The following is a 21,594-nucleotide window of genomic DNA, read 5'->3' as shown; positions in this document are numbered from 1 at the left end:
CTCCTGAAGATCAATCTCATGGTCCTAAGTAAGCAATGCCCTCACAATTTCTTAATCTTAGTTGAGAAATGTACAAATGAAAGGGCCTTCTCAAGAACTCAAGTTCTCATGAACTTGTCATTATTATTGACATAATATAGCATTATGTAATGTTATACTACTAAAGTCTTCATTTTGCTGTCATAGAGAGTCTTAGAGCCTTTGATGTCATTATCCCTGTGAACTCCCAAGCCAGAGATGACACAAAGTATCTGTCAGAGAAGTAAAAAGCCTCCCAGGTCTTCCTGGATGTGTCTCATAGGCACCTAATTCTTGTCTGTCGTGGTTTAAGCCAGTCGGCAAGTCAGCCACGCAGGTTCTACTACCCCACCCCCCCAAGGGATGGGGAGGAGAATCGAAAGAATGCAACTCCCACGGGTTGAGATAAAAATAGTCAAGTAACTAAGGTGTAACACAAATCACTACTGGTACCAATAATAATAATAATGATAAGAGAAATAACAAGGGACGAGAATATGATACCACCCGCTGAAAACGAGCCCAACAGAGCAGAGAACATGCCCTTCTGGGTAACTCCCAGTTACATCCCCCGGCATGACGTGCTGTGGTATGGAATACCTCTTTGGCTAGTTTGGGTCAGGCGTCCTGTCCCTGCTTCCTCCCAGCTTCCCCTCCTCCCTGGCAGAACATGAGACTCACAAAGTCCTTGCTCAGGGTAAACATTCTGACCAGCAACTGAAAACATCAGCTTTATCAGTATTGTTCCCAGGCCGAAAGTCAAAACCACAGCACTGCACCAGCTACTTAGAAGGAGAAAAAGTGACTGCTGCTGCTGAACCCAGGACACTGTCAAAGGCATGGGAACTTGAATAAGTTGCATAGAGTGACAGGGAAAGCTTGCGGTAAACAAGGACACCTGGACCAATAAGAACATATTATAAACTAAGGACATTACTGCTACTGTATGATGAGCATGGATCATACAATATATCCAGTAACGTGACTTTCCCAGTGCAGAAGCAGAAAGATGCTCTGACTTTTTTATTGCTGCCTGGATTCAAGGAAGAAGGGACCTGCTTATGTGTCTGGTGTGGTATTCCCCAAGTGGGTAAGTTTAAAATCAAACAAATAAATGAATAAACAAAAGACACCTATGGTCCCTGTAACATTCCTTTTCCCTCTTCCCAAAATTAAAGAAATCTTGAAGAATCTAGAAATCTTGGCTCTTGATTCTGAGAAAGATCTCCTAAGGCATGAATTTACCTTTGAACACAAATGGTTTGACAGAGGTTGTAAAACTAGCAAATTACAAAATAATGAAACTTTGGCAAGTTTAGCAGTAGAAAACTAATCATTTCAGAGCTCTGCAGGGAATGCAAAGCAAGGAGATCTTTTGGGTGACAACCTGGCTCTGTTGAAGTTTGTGATAAAACTATGGAGGTTACAGTATTGCTTCTTAAATATAAGTATATATTACATGTGATTTTTAGAGATATTATAGAATTAGTTACGGAAATATGATGTGTACTTACACTGTATAATATCACTGGGATCCCTAATATCCTCTGCATTGACATGAACTTTTAAAGTGCTCTTTAACATGATTGTGTGCATGTGCAAATATGCACATATAAGAAAACAAATTAATGTTTCTGTAGCTCAAAATTACATTTATTACCTCTTTAATATTTGATAAGCTATTGAAGAAAAGATATTTTCCATATTAAAAATAAGTAGTATGTATCTATATCAAATTAGAATGTTTAATTTAAGCAAGGAATTAAATGAGATTCCTTTATTTATGTTGTATAATAAATTTAGTTGTAAAAACAATACAAATATATTGCAGTGCAGTAATGATAGGGCTTACTATCTTGATTTCTGTGATATAATAACTTACTATAAATACAACTATTAATTATATATTTGCACAGATAGCCTACCTGTCATAGAATTGGTCCAAGTACTACCATGATTGATATTTTCTAAATCTTGTTTGGTCTTTAATGTACAGCCATTGAATGAAAATTGCCACTAAATATTTGGTTTTCTTTTGATATCTTAAGAATTAAGATGAGAAAAACTATAATTCAGCTGCTCAATGTCGTTTCAATTTCTAAAAATATTTTGCATCTACTTTTTAGGCAGTTAATAGTCTTACTGTTATTTTTATACACACCTGTAAACCTAGTTTGCTTAATTAAAATGGGAATTATACTGAAATCTTTGCTGTTTCATTTAATAGCAAATCTTTACTAATATCGTTCTGTGATTAAATGAGCTAGTGTTGAGACTTACAAATAAGCTTTATCCAATTATACGTCTTATTACACATGCTGGGTATTATTAAGAAATTAGTCTTTTGCAGATTACATTGTTCCTGCTATTTTATTTTTGTTCTACATTGCAAGGAACTGCAGGGAAGACTTACATTTTGTTACACCTTTATCCTCTGTGTTCCTGAATTACTGTGAAATCATAGATTATTATGCATAATCTACCAGTATCAATAAAATTGGTTTTATGGAATGTAAATGTGAATTAATAATGCACTCTGAAGTTATAAAGTTCTCCATCACTGCAGATGGTAACATACAGGTGTATTTGAAAGGCTCATTTAATAGATTCTGAAATACATTACACTATTAAAAAGATTGAATAAATCACTTTTATTCTTCTTAAAGTGGGAAAAAAAACAATTTAAATTGTCATTAGAATTTTTTTTCCAAGAACACAAAGTTCAGTGAGAGAAAAGTTGGAGTATAAATGGAGAATGCTCAGTTGAGTTTTTGATACTCTGACCTGAATGTTACCTTATTTTATTCTATATAATTTTAGTGATGGGTTTGTTAGTTGTGATAAGGACATGTTTTAATATTAATTTATTGTTTTAATTTTAGGTTTACTATTGCAAACCCTTAAAATTCTTTTACAGGTGTTATTTGGTCACCATGGAAGTAAAAATTTAGTGCCTCACAAATTCAAATTATGTGACATCTTCCTAACTAAGAAATAGCTAATATCTCTGTTTTACTGACACATCTATTCCAATTCAATGGTTTGTTGGCATGTGTATACATACTGATCTTAATCTAGCTAGATCAGATAGCCTAGCAATACAGACTGCAGCTAAGGATGTATTTGCCTATCTGGGCATGCAGACTATGAGCCTTTGCTAAAGACGGTCATTTCACCTTCTATTGCTTATGCTACCTAAGGTAATTAAATGAAGTTATGCTATGACTTTTTTTTTAAATTTTGCATGCAGTGTGTATTTTCCTATGGAAAATCACAGAGGAAAACTTTTACCAAGAATGAATTAGACTAGGGTCTTCTTAGCAAGGGAAAAGGAGAGAAGTATTAGAAAGAAAGCATTGTTGTGAGCAGCATAGCTAATTGAAAGAGTATGGTGAGGACATTCAGTGATAGGCACTAGAAGACATCTATCGACACAATGAAACCTGAAAAGCAACCACACTTCCTTGCAACGACCTTCCACATCACATAGCTACACTGCTTATAGTGGTTTATTACTTACTCCTTTCTCACCTCCTCTTTATTTGGCTATTTCAGAATACACTGCTAGCACTTCTACCCTAATTCAAGAGACTATTGAAGCAGTAGGTTCAGTGAAGAAGATGACTAGTAATTTGTGCCAGGAGTCTCTTTTCATTTACGTTATAGCAAACTCATGACAAATACAACTGCTGACAGCAATGAAGTTTAATGGAAAAGTTCTGCCAGACAAAAGAGAAAAATAAGCAAATTGGAAACTGAAAAGCAGCAAAATTAAAAATAGGAAAATGACTGTGAAATGGTGAAGTTGGCTTGTTACCACTCATGTCTTACTGAGCTGTCCAAGACGAGCCTTCTCTTTTTTACCGAACAAGCGTCCTATTGAAGACTTGATCCCTTTCTTCTTGGGAGCTTTGTGCAGGGAGTCCTGGCTGCTATTGACACTGCCAAGACCAATGCTTTCTTGCTCCAATGAAGCAGGCAAGCTACTACAAAATGATAATAAAGAAATGGAATAGATAACATGGCAACATTTGCAGGTAAGATTTTACTTTCTTCTGAGCAGCTCTGCAAACAAATTGGTTATACTTCAGAAATGATCTCCCAACAAGTGAAACAATTGCATCATCTACTTTAAATAATTTAGCAACATGTAGGGCAATACAAGATCACATTTTGTCCATCAGTCTGAATGGATCATACTTGAAAAAAAAGGCTGAATGTAAATAAATATTTTCAATTTGCTAAGAAAAATTGATGAAAAAATTGAAGTTTGTCTTTCTAGGATTTGCAGTTTTATTCCTTCTAGTAATGATTGACACTGTACCTCAAAAAAAAAATACCCAGCATATATAGGCAGGGTCCAACGTGGCAATCGTCACACCATCACATCCAACTGGGGAATAAGCTAGGCCAACCAGAGCAGCAACAAATGTCTTCAGCTGCCTCCCAAGACGAGAGCCAGAAGACCAATCACCTCAATGGTATGTACGGCTAAGGTGGATGGACCCTTCTGCATCCCTCCTGGGAAACCCGCATGCTCAATTACCTCTCTGAAATGCCTGTACACCAACGTATGCAGCATGAGGAATAAACAGGAAGAATTAGAGAGATGTGTGCACTTGCAGGGCCATGATATCATTGCAATTACAGAGATATGGTGGGATACCTTACATGACCAGAATGCTGTCATGGATGGCTATGTATTTTTCAGGAAAGATAGGCCAGAAAGTTGAGGTGGTGGAGTTGCCCTTTATGTGAAAGCAACGGGAATGTATTAAGGTCTGCATAGCAGCAGATGAAGAACCAGTTGAAAACTTAAGAGTAAGAATTAAGGGACAGGCTAACATGGGTGATACTGTTGAGGGTGTTCACTACAAGCCACTTGATCAGGAAGAAGTCGTCGATGAGTCCTTCTAAAAACAGCTAGAAGTAGCTTCATGATCACAGGCTCTCGTTCTCATGGGGGACTTCAACCTGATAGTTGCTGGAGAGACAACACGGCTAAAGACACACAGTCCAGAAGGTTCCTGAAAAGCACTGTTGATAACTTTAAGACATAGGTGGTGGAGGAGCCAATGAGGAGAAGTGTGTTGTTGGATCTCATGCTAAAATGGACTGGCTGGGGATGTGAAGGCTGGGGGCAGCCTTAACTGAAGTGACCATGAGATGGTGGAATTTAGGATCCTGTGTGAAAAGAGCAGGGCAATAAATAGGATTATGATAAGCACTCTGGACATCATGAGAGCTAACTTTGGCCTCTTCAAGGACCTACTTTGTGAAATTCTATGGGTTAGGGCTCTGGAAGGTAGGGAGAATCCAAGAGATCTGGTTAATACTCGAGCATCACTTCCTCCAAGCTCAAAACTGATGCATCTCTATGAGTAAGAAATCTAGGAAAGGGAGCAAGAGACCTCCATAGATGAGCAAGGAGCTCCTGGTAAAACTCATAAAGAAGAAGGAAGTTTACAGAATGTGGAAAAAGGGAGAGACTACTTGGGAAGAATATGGGAACTTTGTCAGAGTATACGGGGAGGCAACAAGGAAGGCTAAGGTCCATTTGGAATTAAATCTGAAGGGATGTCAAGGACAACAAGAAGGGCTTGTTCAAATACATTAGTAGCAAAAGGAGGACTAGAGAAAATGTGGGTCTGCTAAATGAGATGGATGCCCTGACGACAAATGATACAGAGAAGACAAGAGTTACTGAAAGTGTGCTTTGCTTCAGGATTTATTGCTAAGGCCAGCCTTTGGGAATCGCCGATCCTGGAGGCAAGAGAGAAAGTCTGGAGAAAGGAAGAGACTTCCTTGGTCAAGGAGGATCTGGTTAAAGATCATTTAGGCAAAATTGACAACCACAAATACAAGGGCCTTGATGGAATGCACTCATGAGTGCTGAGGGATGTGATAGGTGTTATTGCTAAGCCACTCTCCATCATCTTCGGAAGGTCATGGAGAACAGGAGAGGTGCCTGAGGACTGAAAGAAAGCCAATGTCATTCCAGTCTTTAAAGAGGGCAGTCACCTCCATTCTTGGAAAGGTGATGAAACAGCTCATCCTGGATGTCATCTCTAAGCATGTGGAAGAAAAGAAGGTTATCAAGAGTAGTCAACATGGATTCACCAAGAGGAGATCACACCTGACCAATCTGAAAACCTACGATTGAACGGCTGGCTGGGTAGGTGAGGGGAGAGCAGTGGATGTTGTCTACCCTGACTTCAGCAAGGCTTTTGATACTGTCTCCCATAACATCCTCATAGGTAAGCTCAGGAAGTATGGGTTAAATGAAGGAACAGTAAGGTGGATTGTGAACTAGCTAAATGGCAGAGTTGAGAGGGTTGTCATCAGTGGCACTGTCTAGTTGGAGACCTGTAGCTAGCAGTGCTCCCTGGGGGTCAGTACTGGGTCCAGTCTAGTTCAACTTATTAATCAATGACCTGGGTGAAGGGACAGAGTGTAGGATCAGCAAGTTTGCTGATGATATGGATCTGAGAGGAGTGGCTGATATACCAGAAGTCTGTGCTGCCATTCAGCGAGACCTGAATAAGCTAGGGAGCTGGGCGGAAAGGAAGTTCAACAAAGGCAAGTGTAGGGTCCTGCACCTAGGGAGGAATAACCTCATGCACCAGTACAGGTTAGGGGTTTACCTGCTGGAAAACAGCTCTGTGGAGAAAGACCTGGGAGTTCTGATGGACAAGTTGACCATGAGCCAGCGATGTGTTCTTGTGGTGAAGAAGGCCAGCAGTGTCCTGGAGTGCATTAGGAAGAGTATGGCCAGCAGATCACGGGAGGTTATCCTCCTTCTCTACTCTCCACTCAGCCCTGGTGAAGGCTGCATCTGGGCTTCCCCAGTTGAAGAGCAGGGATCCTATCAACTCATATAAATACCTTAAGGGTGGGTGTCAAGAGGATGGGCCAGACTCTTTCTGGTGGTACCCAGCAACAGGATAACGGGCAATGGGCACTAACTGAAACACAAGAAGTTCTATCTAAATGTGAGGAAAAACTTCTTTACTTTTGGGGTGAGAGAGGACTGGAACAGGCTGCCCAGAGAGGTCGTGGAGTCTCCTTCTCTGAAGATATTCAAAACAGCCTGGATGTGATCCTGTGCAATCTGCTTTAGGTGAAACTGTTTTGGCAGCGGAAGAGGGGTTGGACTAGACATTCTCCAGAGGACCCTTCCAACCCCAACCATTCCGTGATTCTATGATTCTGCATTTTAGCACTGACAAACGTTCTTAGGGTCATGCAAAAGACAAAGGATAAGGCTTTCCCTCTCATGGCAGAGGAAACAATTGCAAAGAAGCAGCAGGGAGAAATCGGTCATTTTGGAATAGTTAAACAACAACATAATCTGAAAAGAATAGCACCAGGTAAAACTGTGAAGTACTAATTCGTATTACAAATATCTTACCTTCTGGCATCGTTGTGGTATGAAGAAGGAAGGGTATGAGTCATTCTGATAGTTCTGGGTGTTGGAGGAGGAGAAGTTTCACACTTGATTGTGGCTTTATCTTCACGCCCATCTTCTTCAACTACTGCGATCTGGGGGAGAGAGACTCCATTGAGAGCAGATTAGGTCTTCAAGAAAGTTTCAACATATGCTGCAGTAATTTGTCAAGTGAACTGAGCATGCACTGTTTCAGGTGCCTTTTTTTTTTTTGGCAAATTGTAAGGATTCTTATTTTTAAAAGAAGCTATTGGGAAAGAGCAATTGTCTAAATATGGCAGATTAAAGCATGTATTTGAAAGATCACATTTGAAGAAGAAATTAATTCATTTTATGTCAAACAGGTTGATCCATTGAAGGTCTAAACATGAAAATAACCTTAGACATGAGCATGTCTCTTCATTAAACAGGATTATTTGAGTAAACAAAGTTTCTCAGGGATGTAAGAGAGAAGGTAAATACAGACATAAATAGGACCACTCTCCATAGCTTGTTAACAGAATGGTTGGAATGCTTGAAAATAAACATGGACAAAACCGAATTTTTGATATCACAGCATATAATGATTTACCTTTAATATTATCTCTTCTCATGCACAGATAATTCCCATAATCAGTGCCAATGCTGTAAACAACTTTACATTGCTTGAGAAGACTTCAAATAATCTCACTCTGGTTCCTCCAGCAAGAAGAATGGTCAAAATACATTTGAAGGTAATTCTTCTGCATCCACACTTTTTATTTATTTAGATTTAAACTGCATTCCTTTAAGTTTGTTCTCTAGAGGCTACTACTCCGAGGTATCACTGGTGAGCCTTGATTCTGTGGCTTAGCTGTGATGCCTGCAAGCCTTTCCAGGTAGGATTAAAATAATTATATTCAGGAATTGAATGAAAAGGAGCACAGGGGATGCAGAGGCTGGCAAGGTTATCCGAATAGCAGAGTAATATGAAAAATGTGCTTTCCCAAACTTAAAAAAACCTTCTAGTATCATACCTTTCTCCGATGTTTCCTTAGGTCACTTGGCTTAGGTTGACAATAAAAGCAGCAACAACAGAAAAAGAATGATTAATAAATCTTATTTGAGCATAACAAAGTGCCACACATTCATTCTTCTCACATTCAAAAGTGGAAAGCAGAAGTTTCATTAATACCATCCATATTATATACTAATTATATGCTTGCTGTCATAACATAAACCCTGACAAATATGCTAATTTGGGAAAGCAGTTATTTTTTCTAAAGTTATGATCGCCTTCATTTTCATAAGCTTATCAAGAACAGGACATTGAAAGCTTATCACGGCATTTTTTATTTTTTGAGTTTTCATATAAATCTTTCCGCTACCCCCAACAGAGATTTAGTTTTATCTAATATTACAAATGTATTGGTGTCTCACTAAGTATAAAAAAAAGTACCATCAATAAATACTATGTCTGAAAAAGGGGTCTTTCTCTCCAGTTATCCCATACCAAAGTGACTAGTGTTTTCAGTAAATGGATACAAATTCACCCATCTTCTGCACTGGAGCATTATTTGGAAGTAAAAGGCTGCTAGAATATGTCGTGTTCAACCCCCTTTTCATTTTTATTTTTGTTAGATGTTTCATTCATTTAAAGCTGAAGATACTCTGCGGGATGTATTTACTGCATTTACCTGGGCTGTGGAAACTTACACAGTACTGCTTCTCCGGCCAACTCCTACAGGATTATTAGGCAATTTGTGCTCTAGAGATCAAACTTCTACAAAACATTTCCCAACACAAAGTTTCCACTTAGAAGATGTCTGAAAGCCAGTCAGTGCCTGTCACCAGCCAGTAAGGAGGAGATATTCAACACTGAGCTCTTGCTGAAACAGTGCTGGGCAGAACTGTCTTGAAATGGTTGATGAGGGTGAGCAAGGTTGTGGGCTGTGCTGCTGAGCACGCAGTCAGGTGCTGCTTCTACAGCTTATGGTATACCTAGAACTCAACTGCAACTTACGCCATACAGACATACCCATTTGAGCTTTAGCACAGCTAGAGCTGGATACCAGTGAGTCCATGGCAACCTGAAGAACAGAGGCTATGCTGTCATTTCATATTTGAATCTGATGAACCTACTGACCCAAAGCTACTGTGTCCAAATCAAGGCAACCAGGCAGTGCAGGTGTCTGCTGGAAGGTCAGTTTAACCATTGCATTTATCTGTACCCAGACTGCTTTGTTTAACTGCATGGTGAAATGGAGGTAATCTGCATATTTGTGAAGGTGCTGCTTTGGTGAAGTGGGTGGTAGCACAGCAGCCTGTACACCCGCCTCTTCCACAACTGTCTCTGCCACCACCATTTTCATTTATGCTGTTCAGCAGTGGGAACTGGGGGCTTCAAAGAATCAGTACTGCAGTCTGCCACAGCTGTCAGCCCTGACCTCCCCTCTGCTGTCCCAAGAAGGCAGTGAACACCATGCCTGAACTGGGAGGGGTAGAGTTGGATACAAGTCATCAGTTCCCAGGAAAAGGGAGTACCCGAGTACTAAATCATGGGAGACAGAAGCCCCTAGTCCCAGCTGAGCAGAACGAACAGCCAGTCTCCACTCCCAGTTCTTCTTAGCAGCCTTCTTAGCTAGGAGAGTCAATTTCTGCCTTGTGACTGAGATCAAGGCTCATTTCCCCTCTGCTGAGAGGCTCCAAAGGGAACCATTGCTGTTGCTCTCCATGAATGGACCACAGGGGGACACTGGGGACACCACGATTATCAAAGAAACAGCAAATAAAAAATAGGATTACACATATCTTATTTTCCTCCATGCACACAGAGATCAGCAGAGGCAGCTGCTTTGATCCAATCCTAGTGCTTAAAGGGATGAATTCACCCAGGCTCCAAAATAGTTTGTAGACCACTCTGAATGCTGAATCCTGCATCTGCATTCTTATCAGAGGTTTACATCTTGAATATGTCAATGCATATTACCTTCATTTACTTGACTGTTGCACTGTTACTTTTTGTCTAAGACAAAAAGTAATTTTTTTTTTGGAAATCCCCCCAAACCAGGTATTTCAGAATATGTCCTCAAAGGTCCAGTATTTTAAAAATGCTTTGCATGGCAATTTGATGGCTTGGTATCTATTTATATGTGCCACTTGTAATGTCAAAAATATATCAGTGAAATGAACTATTGGAAAAACCCCACTTATTTCAAGTATTTGATACACCATGATGAAGAATACATACAAAACGTTGCAAGTATAAGAGTATACCAAATATAGAAGTATATCTAAATGATTATATACATGAAGTAGTAGAAGGTTTTAATGTCTTCTAAATATTTCCTGGAGGTTTAAACTTGGCAGTAGTCCCACAGACTACTGTGTAATAACTGTATCACTTCACAGCTTTTCATTAGTAAACATTTTTACATATAAATTGATTACAGTAATTCCAGTAATCAGTTCCGTTTCTTATTAATTCCATAGCCTGTGTGCTCGAAGCCCTTGGTCTTCAGACAATTATGCCCCTGGTGAATCATGCAATGCTCAAAAACACAATACAAAACCCCAAACCACCCAAATGTCCATATCCTAGCAAATTTGCTATCTATATGTACATCAAAGAGGTGAATAAAGAATTAGAGAGATAAACCACTCATACAATGAAAAATTAAGTATTTAATACCAGAAATATCACACCTAAAATTGTCATCACAAAGTTTCTTACCAGCGTCATAACTCCCATTCTGTCCATCTCCCTGGCTGGACTGCGAGGGGTGAGCTTAGGAGTTGAGTGTCCGCTGGGAGGAGATGAGCTTGCAAGTGACGATGCTGTCACCGACCCAGTAATGGAGGTACCTTGGTGGACCCTGGCCAGATTTAAGCCTTCCAGACTCACACTGGCCACTCTGTTCTCTATCTCTTCTGCACGCAGTTCTGTCGACTCTTTCTCTTCTTGGATTAACCTTATTTGACAAAAGAAAATGTTGTCTTTGTCTCTGATACCCCAAAAGCAAAACTAAAAAACATTCTTTCAAATGAGATTTGAAAGTAAAAGAAAATAAAGATAAATATCATAGATCAACACCAAAATAATATTGAAAAGGGTATTTTTTTATCACCAGAATGATAAAATATAGACCATACAGGGGAGGGGGAGTTAACAATCCGATTTACTACAGGAAAATAATTCCAGTCTTAAGTTGGCTTCATCTGATTTTCTGTTGCTAAGCACAAACACAAACTTAAAATCTAATGAAACTGGGCCTTTAAGAAGGGAATTGCTAAAATAATCCAAATTAATAAAACAAGAGAACATGCAAATAAATTGTCTGTTTCATCCCTATGAATTGATGAAAAAATGACAATTGTTTCTAAAGCACTGAGGTTTTAAGTGAATTTCATTAAAACAGCTCTCTTAGCAAAAAATATAAGCTTCTTAAACATGGACTCAATAGGATGCTTCCACTGGGTTTTTAGTTTTGTTTTTCATTTGTGATTTCACCTAGAATGAAAAAGTGTGTTTAAAATCAAGCATTTGTTTATAAGTCCTTTGCCCATCAACCCAGGTTAGGAGTCTTTTTTTTTTTTTTTTTTTGTGAAGAAGAGGATAAAGTATAAAGGATCAGAACAGAAAAGTTATTCAAATGCAATATATTCCAGTAGAGTTCTCCCTTTAAAGCTATCTTGCTCAGAGAAAGACTGACAGCTGGCAAAGGTAATCTGGTTTTGATTGGATTTCTAACCAGTCTTTCTGTCTATAAAATCAGAGAATGGTTTGGGTTGGAAGGGACCTTCAAATGTCATCTAGTCCCACTTCTCTGCAATGAGCAGGGACATCTTCAACTAGACCAGGTTACCCAGAACCACATTCAGCCTAGCCTTGAATGTCTCCAGGGATGGCGCATCTATCACCCTCATAGAGAAAGCCACTAATACAATTAGTAACATCTCCTTCACCTCCTTCTAGAGAAAGTTGCTAATGAGAGGATTTTTTTTTCATATGCCATGTTGGTTTTTTTTAAGTTACCCTATAGTTACATGTAGGAATGCTGTAAGCCTAAAATATGGTTTCATTTATAAAAATCAATTAAAGTATGCCATTGGATTCTCCATCGTTCCATTAAATTTCCAAACATATTATTAAGATACATTCAATTCACCATCTATTTTCAAGCACTGTAACCCAACTCGGAGCATGAAAAATCACAGTCAATGCCTCCATAGAAAATCAAAACCACGTCTTAGAAGATGTGGTTTATATTAGATGTAACATAGGAATAATTACCAGAAGAAAGCATGAAGAACACAGATAAAATACGTCTGAAAGGAGGTCATTACTAAGTGGAGTCACGCAGAAAGGTAATAGAGACCTTGAAAAGAGGGCTATGAGTAGTGATCTGTCACATCTGCCATGTGTTAGCCTTCTCTAGTATATTTCTCTTTAGCTGGTCAGCAGTTCTCCACTTGGAACATTTTTTGAAAGAAATTTCTACGGTTAGGGAATGAGGATGCCATTGCTATCTTCACATAATCATTACTCTCCTATAAAAAGCAGATACACTATCAAACATTTAAAGGTACAAGAGGTGTTCTAATTGTTATGAATGGCACCTTAACTCATGCACTAACGGAAGCTTGAAGCTGTAATCATAAGTACATCACAACTGGTTCAGGCTACATACCTGATTTCTTTATTAATTGCATCTAGCTGCTCCTGAAGCATCATGGCCAGAGTCTGGGCATCGGAATGGCCACTTGGTGATAAGAGGTCCATGGAGCTGAAAAGTGTTTCTCTGTCATCATCATCGATGTCAGACATTTCAGTGTCACTTTCAAATGGATGACTGCTCAAAACACCAATCTGCTGGCTTCTATTCCACTCGTGATCTCCAAGTGATTTTACCTAAGTGGCAATAAGGATGTATATGGCTTATTCCATGTAAAAGATCTGCAAATATGAACTTCTATAAAATGGGAAAGGAAAACAACTAACATTTAAGAATACTTATTCAATGATTAGTTTTCCATTAACACTTGCAGGATTACCAGAGATGATGTGAAGTATTTTCACATAATTTCTAATGGTGTATAAAATTACTATCAGGAAAATTTACACAAAAAGGTGCCCAGAAAAGACAGATAGTCAAGTGTGCTTGAACTTTGACGTCTGAACTTCAGCCTTTCCTGCCTTAATTTTAGTACAGTACTTATGTCTGAGCATGTGTAGAAAGAAATCCTGCTATTTGGCTTGGGTTTTCTTGTTTGGTGGGTTGTTGTTTTTTGTTTTTTTTTTTTTTTTCTGGAAAACCACAAACTATAAGCTTAACAGCCTAAAATACATTCTCCTGTCAGCCAACATATGAGAACAAATTGGGGATTAACCTTTGGTTCATCTCTGCGAACTCCCATCCGGCCTCTTCTAGGTCTCCTTATCACTTTTGTTGACCGATAGTCAGACTGGCTATCAACCAGTGAACTCACAGAGTACCTCAGCTCTGCTGATGAGTCAAGGTGAGGCCTATAAAGAAACCACATCGGTAGACTGAGAAAGTAATAGTAATAACAACAATTCTATGACCTTCAGTCTAGGAACATAGATTTCTTTTTGTAAACAAATTATTATGTATCAAATAATAAATGACAAAACCACATCACAAGAAAGAATTTTAAAGTGAAAACATTATGAGAAAATTAAGGAAGAAACTAAACAAATAAAACCTTTGATTTTTCAAAATTAACTTGCACAGTAAAACTTTTTGTCCAAAGCTTTAGCATTAAAACACAAGCAGATTTCAGGATAATTAATAGAACTAGCTGTTGAATGTACAATCCTTATATTTTCCTTCCATTACTTTCCTGAATGAGTATGCCTGAGGTTACATGTGTTACATGTTCATGAGTGAGGATATCTATAACACTTTCAATACCTAAAGGGATCTGAAGAGGGATTTTTTACAGGGGCATGTAGTAACAGGACAGAGGGGAGATTCAGATTAGACATTAGGCATAAATTCCTTACTATGAGGGTGGTGAGGTTGCCTGGAGAAGTTGTGACAGTGTTCAAGGCAAGGCTGGATGGGGCTTTGAGCAAACTGGTCTATTGGAAGGTGTCCCTGCCCATGGCAGGGGGGCTGGAACTACATGATCTTAAGGGCCTTTCCAACCTAAACCATTCTATGATTCTGTGAAGTGCCAAGTATTATTAGTTATCAGAGAAAAGTTCTATTACAGTAAATACTGTATACAGAAAATAAAACCAGTCACTGCCCTAAAGGTAGACCATGTCACCCAAGGCTCTTTCCAACCTGGCCTTTGAACACTGCCAAGGATGGAGCATTCACAACTTCCTTGGGCAACCCATTCCAGTGCCTCTCCACCCTTACAGTAAAGAACTTCTTTCTTATATCTAACCTGAATTTCCCCTGTTTAAGTTCTAACCTGTTACCCCTTGTCCTATCACTACAGTCCCTGATGAAGAGTCCTTCTCCAGGCCCCCTTCAGATGCTGGAAGGCTGCTATGAGGTCTCCACGCAGTCTCACAAGCCCCCTGATCATCCTCGTGGCCCTCCTCTGGATTTGTTCCAACAGTTCCATGTCCTTTTTATGTTGAGGACACCATAAGTGACACAAGTGAGGTCTCACAAGAGCAGAGTAGAGGGGCAGGATCACTTCCTTCGACCTGCTGGTCACCTGTGTGCACTTGTGCAGCAAGTTGGCAGGAAAACAGACACAGCCCAGGTTCCAGTGTCTGACAGCAGATATTTATCAGCTGGCCAGCTTCAGTCCTTGGCTGAATGAATAAATTCCTACAAATACAGAGCTGAATATGGCTGAAAACAATTAGCATTTAATGCTGGCACCTGAGAGGGCTGGTAGCTTTGCAAGGTGAGGTCACAGGAGAAACACTGTTTTAGGCAAACCTGCTGGATTCTCAAGACATTTATACAGTTTATTAAATTCAAACAGCCTTTTGACAAGGGCTAATCAGACTCCAATTTATAGGGCACAGGCTAATGATACTCATCTACCCAACAAGAAAGGCTGCTGATCACCAATAATGGCTGCTCCAAACATCTCAGCTGTTTGCTGCAGCAGTTCAATAGTTTGTGTCCTCACAAGCACTCTTAAAAAAGTGTTGTGTGTGAGTGTAGTCACACACTCCCAAAGGAATAAAAATTACAACAGTTATAAGCATCACATTCTGAATTTCATGGATTTACACTTCTCCATGTACAGAAAAAAATATTATTCCAAAAGATAGTAAAAGGTTGAGGGAGAAACCATGTCTAGATACTGAGCAAGATGCCTGAGGAAACAATAGGCAGACAATACCTGATGCAAGCAAAACATCCAACAAGAATAACTTTAGAAGATGAACTTTAGAAGATTACGGTGCACGACTACGGGAGTATGATATAGTAGGCATCACAGAAACATGGTGGGATGGCTCCTACGACTGGAGTGTTGGAATGGAAGGTTGCAGGCTCTTTAGAAAAGACAGGCCTGGCAGGCGGGGAGGGGGAGTTGCTATTTATGTTAGGGATAGGCTGGAGAGTATGGAACTCTGTCTGGGGACGAGTGAGCAGTTGACAGAGAGTTTGTGGGTCAGGGTTAAAGGGAGAGCAGCGATGGGGGACATTACTGTGGGGATCTGTTACAGACCGCCTGATCAAGAGGAATCTGTGGATGAAGTGCTCTATAGGCAGATAGGAACAGCCTCACGCTCACAGGCCCTTGTTCTCATGGGAGACTTCAACCACCCTGACATCTGCTGGAGTGAAGGTACAGCCCGGCACAAGCAATCCAGGAGGTTCCTCGATTGTGTGGAAGACAACTTCCTCCTGCAAGTAATAGAGGAGCCGACAAGGAGAGGTGCCATGCTTGACCTCGTGCTCACCAACAGGGAAGGGCTGGTTGGAAATGTGACGCTCCAGGGCAGCCTTGGTTGCAGCGACCACAAGATGGTCGAATTCGAGATCCTCGGGACAGTGAGAAGAGCGTGCAGCAAGCTCACTGCCCTGGACTTCAAGAGAGCAGACTTTGGCCTCTTCAGGAACCTGCTTAGTAAGGTTCCATGGGATACAGCCCTAGAGGGCAGGGGGGCCCAAGACTCATGGTTGTTATTTGAGGATCACCTGCTACAAGCTCAGGAGTGTTGCATCCCAACTAGAAGGAAGTGCAGCAGGAGGGTCAGGAGACCTCCTTGGATGGATAAGGAGCTGCTCAGGAAAATTCAAAGTTAAAAAGAGGCTTATAGAAGGTGGAAGCAGGGACAGGTGGCCTGGGAAGAATACAGGGATGTTGTCCGGGAAGCTAGGGACCAGGTGAGGAAGGCTAAGGCCCAGCTAGAATTGAACTTGGGTAGGGATGTTAAGGATAACAAGAAGGGATTCTATAGGTACATAGCGAGTAAAAGACAGACTAGGGACAACATAGGCCGCCTTCGGAAGCTATCGGGAGAACTGGCTACCCAGGATTTGGAGAAGGCTGAGGTTCTCAATGACTTCTTTGCCTTGGTCTTCACTGGCAAAGGCTCTGACCGCACCACCCAAGTCTTGGAAGGCGAACGCAGGGACTGTGAGAATGAAGACCCTAGGCCCACTGTAAGAGAGGATCTGGTTCGAGACCATCTTAAAAACCTAAACGTACACAAGTCCATGGGACCTGACGAAATCCATCCGTGGGTCCTGAAGGAGCTGGGGAATGAAGTTGCTAAGCCACTGGCCATCATATTTGAAAAATCATGGCAGTCAGGTGAAGTTCCCAAAGACTAGAAGAAGGGAAATACAACCCCCATTTTCAAGAAGGGGAAAATGGATGACCCAGGGAATTACAGACCAGTCAGTCCCACCTCTGGGCCTGGCAAACTCTTGGAGCAGATTCTCCTGCAAGGTGTGCTAAGGCACATGAAAAACAAGGAGGGGCTTGGTGACAGCCAGCATGGCTTCACTAAGGAGAAATCCTGCCTGACCAATTTGGTGGCCTTCTATAATGGGGCTACAGAACTGATGGACAGGGGCAGAGCAGTTGACGTCATCTACCTGGACTTGTGCAAAGCGTTCGACACTGTCCCACACGACATCCTTGTCTCTAAATTGGAGAGACATCAATTTGATGGGTGGACCACTCGGTGGATAAAGAACTGGCTGGATGGCTGCACGCAAAGAGTTGTGGTCAACGGCTCGATGTCCGGCTGGAGACCGGTAACGAGTGGTGTCCCTCAGGGATCAGTGTTGGGACCGGTCTTGTTCAACATCTTTGTCGGTGACATGGACAGTGGGATTGAGTGCGCCCTCAGCAAGTTTGCCAATGACACCAAGCTGTGTGGTTCGGTTGATACGCCGGAGGGAAGGGATGCCATCCAGAGGGACCTTGACACACTTGTGAGGTGGGCTGATGCCAACCTTATGAAGTTTAACCATGCCAAGTGCAAGGTCCTACACCTGGGTCGGAGCAATCCCAGGCACAGCTACAGGTTGGGCAGAGAAGAGATTCAGAGCAGCCCTGCAGAGAAGGACTTGGGGGTGTTGGTCGATGAGAAAATGAACATGAGCCGGCTTCAGTGTGCGCTCACAGCCCAGAAAGCCAACCATATCCTGGGCTGCATCAAAAGGAGTGTGACCAGCAGGTCAAAGGAGGTGATCCTGCCCCTCTACTCTGCTCTCGTGAGACCTCACTTGGAGTATTGTGTGCAGTTCTGGTGTCCTCAACACAAAAAGGACATGGAACTGTTGGAACAAGTCCAGAGAAGGGCCACGAGGATGATCAGGGGACTGGAGCACCTCCCCTATGGAGACAGGCTGAGAAAGTTGGGGCTGTTGAGCCTGGAGAAGAGAAGGCTGCATGGAGATCTCATAGCAGCCTTCCAGTATCTGAAGGGGGCCTACAAGGATGCTGGGGAGGGGCTATTCATCGGACTGTAGTGACAGGACAAGGGGTAATGGGTTCAAACAGGGGAAGTTTAGATTGTATATAAGGAAGAAATTCTTTACTTAGAGAGGGTGGTGAGGCACTGGAATGGGTTGCCCAGGAGGGAGGCTGTGAATGCTTCATCCTTGGCGGTGTTCAAGGCCAGGTTGGATGAGGCCTTGGGTGGCATGGTTTAGTGTGGGGTGTCCCTGCCTATGGCAGGGGGGTTGGAACTAGATGATCTTAAGGTCCTTTCCAACCTTAACTATTCTATGATTCTATGATTCTATGGTGCTCTGAATTTAGACTTGGTCCAGGAACTTTTGCTGCCAGGATTTAAAAGTCAATTTTTTGTTATGAAAACAGGACATGGCACACAATTATCTATAAAGTAACAATTTCATTTTGAGGGATACTTCTAGACAAGGACTTCCTAGAATTATCAATTAATTTCAGCTGTTAGTAACTATTTTTATGGTATCTCTCTCACTATTGTTTCCATATTGCTTTCCTATTGAAAAGAGGCATAATGTTTACTGTCCTGTTATATTTTCAGATCTCACTGAATACTGCCTTCATCCTCAGCTGAAGATATAACTGATAGAATAAATAAATATGTTCAGAAATATGCTGCTTAGTTTCAGCATTAAAGATGATTATTTCAACTTTAAGGTCTCCTGAGGAAAAAAAAGGGTATTTAGATATAAGTTTGAAAACATTCCATTAAAGACTTTCCTTAATCTTAATAATATTTCAGTGTATACTCACTGCTATAAGGCCCTATTTACCTATGAAAAAAGTAAAAAGCAACAGTAATAATCATTGCACAGATCTTATATTTCTAAAGAAATACATGACTTTTTTACACGTGGTCTGAGCACATCCCTGTCATAAAGACTTGACTCTTATATATATGTTCTGTTTCAACTCAAAGTTGGAACTTTTGAGGAAACTTTTGTCATTAAGTATTACCTTGACAGGGTGGGTTCAATTAAAGAACCAGCTCTCAATTTCATTTGATCCAGTTCAGATCTCAGTTTCTCAATTTCTTCAGCAAGTCTTTCCTGGAAATGAGAGTAGTAATATACACTTACTTGTAATACAAAATTCATTTACATTATGGGATACTGTTCTCATAAAGCTAAAGAAGATAAGATACACTGAACATAGCACTGACTGTAATAAGAAAGGGCAGTTAACTCATTCAAGTCTCATTGTTGCTAATAAGACATATGCATTGAAAGGAGGTTGTAGAGCACTACTGTTTAGGTTGTAGAGCACTACTGTTTTTTCACTACCTGCAAGTGATGGCAGGACAGGTCTGTCCCTGAAACATATGTTTTGTTTTTTTTATTTCTTATACAGCTAGGGTGAGAAAAAGAAGAAACAGCACCGACTTGTGCATTAATTGCACTCTCCTTGTCAGGTATAGTTTAGCATGCAACACACCATTTGCCCTTTAGAGATCAAGAGTGCATCCTGGCCTTTTTATTTACAGATACCAACACAGAGACAACCACATTTTAGGTGACTTGTTAAACTGCAGCTTTAGAGCTGTTGGGAGTTTATGAAACTCCAGTATGAGGTGCTGCTGGCAAAAAATGACTGTGCCACAGAAATAGGTTTTTTGTAACCAGCTAACAAAAAGACTATTGGCAGCAACCATTGAGCACTGTTCCCAAGTTGTACAAATAACTATCATCTCTAAATAAAATTAAAAAAATCTCTAAAATAAAATAAAAGCATTTTTAAAGAAATTAAGAGAACATGAGAGATGAAGACTGCTGCTACTAGAGTTTAAAATGTTCAGAATTCCAAAATGCTAGGAAGGAAAAGGATTTGTACTTAAGTAATAACATATTCAGTAATTCTTATTGCAGTATTTTTGCAGTAATTATTGGGTGAATAAAATTACTGAGATGACTTTGTGGTCACTCTAATTGTATGAATTACTAGTTATTTAGAGATTATTAATATCGGCTGTCATGTCTATCTGAAATTGCTTCATCAATTTCTTCATCAAAGTGGAACAAATAAATCATTCAAGGTGGGAGCTAGAAGCTTGGGAGTCAAATGTATGCAGTTTTGTGTAGAGGATGAATTTCCAGTTGCACAAAGTGGTAGTGGAGGTTTTCTATGTAATTCACTTCCCACCTTTAAGCAAGAATCAATAAATATAATAAATGAAAATATCTTTCCAAAATCACTTTTGATAGAAATGTAGTTTTTTATACCAGACTTTCCATTTTTGTAAAGATTTGATATGTACATTCAAGCCAGAAAACAGACTGAAAAAGAATCAGCCATTGTATTTATTTCCACTATAACACTATTAAAACAATATTATGTTGGAGATAAGATTGGAAAAATAATTTACATAGACAAAACTGGTATCCATAATACAGATTTAGGTTCTCTGGTAGTAAAACGAGAGCAACTTTTATTTCAATTGACACAGCTTTAGAAACGTCCTTTTGTTATCTAACTTGGCGAAGTATGACCCTGATTTTTGTGACAGCTGAATCATCTTATAACTGTGGCAACACAGTACATAAATTTTATTTATCTAAAATACAATTACAATACACGACAAGCTCCTTTTTGGGACTTTAATCTCGCTGCCTTTCTACAGTTATCTAAATGTAAATGAAAATAAAAATTTGTTTGAACAGGTACTTCTTTTGTTATTTTTCTCAAAGATCTTGATTTTGGATGTCATATGATGTAATTATATTAGTGTCAAATGGAGCTATGTTTATTAAATTCTACACAATCACTTTTAAATGAATTTGAGACATGGCAAAACCACTTCTGTGAATCGGAATGCAGACACATTTGTATATCCAACTGTGCTCAAGGCAAGCATAACTTCAAAACGAAATCCTAACATTTAGGATTGGAACAAATATTTATAATTAATTTGACTGATTCACCAAACATCATGAGGGGTTAATTTATACCAAAATTAACATAGCCCCTTTCAGCTATTTTTAGTATAACACCACTGTACCTGTTCAGAAGAATTGCATCAAATAAAGCAATTACATCCTTCACCATGAAAGTGTAGCCAGTTATGCATATATCTCCGTTAACCAAGACATTTTCAGAATTAAAACTGATAGAACAAAAATTCCAGAGCCAGTGAAATCAATATAAATTTTCATATTGACTTCCTGAGGCTAGAATCTCAACCATGAACTTAGCTGAGAACAATTGTTAGAGAGCCTCAAAGCCTAGTTAGGGCACAAGTGTGA

At 40.0% G+C, this 21,594-nt stretch overlaps 1 protein-coding gene across 4 annotated transcripts in view; it reads right to left on the bottom strand.

Moving 5' to 3' along the window:
* The window catches only part of PPFIA2 (PTPRF interacting protein alpha 2), a gene marked incomplete at both ends in the record, with an annotated part of 317,533 nt that overhangs the window by 31,996 nt on the left and 263,943 nt on the right, over positions 1–21,594 (bottom strand). For all 4 annotated transcript variants that reach the window (XM_080620698.1, XM_080620699.1, XM_080620700.1 and 1 more), the window contains 7 exons: positions 3,850–4,004; positions 7,430–7,560; positions 8,461–8,490; positions 11,157–11,394; positions 13,114–13,334; positions 13,814–13,949; positions 19,313–19,404. In XM_080620698.1, coding sequence (XP_080476824.1) covers positions 3,850–4,004; positions 7,430–7,560; positions 8,461–8,490; positions 11,157–11,394; positions 13,114–13,334; positions 13,814–13,949; positions 19,313–19,404 — 1,003 coding nt within the window. The remainder of the gene's footprint in view (positions 1–3,849; positions 4,005–7,429; positions 7,561–8,460; positions 8,491–11,156; positions 11,395–13,113; positions 13,335–13,813; positions 13,950–19,312; positions 19,405–21,594) is intronic.

This window comes from Psittacula echo, assembly GCF_963264785.1.
Source record: "Psittacula echo genome assembly, chromosome: 1".
Taxonomy (NCBI): Eukaryota; Metazoa; Chordata; class Aves; order Psittaciformes; family Psittacidae; genus Psittacula; species Psittacula echo.
This window is presented reverse-complemented; position numbering and strand designations above follow the sequence as displayed.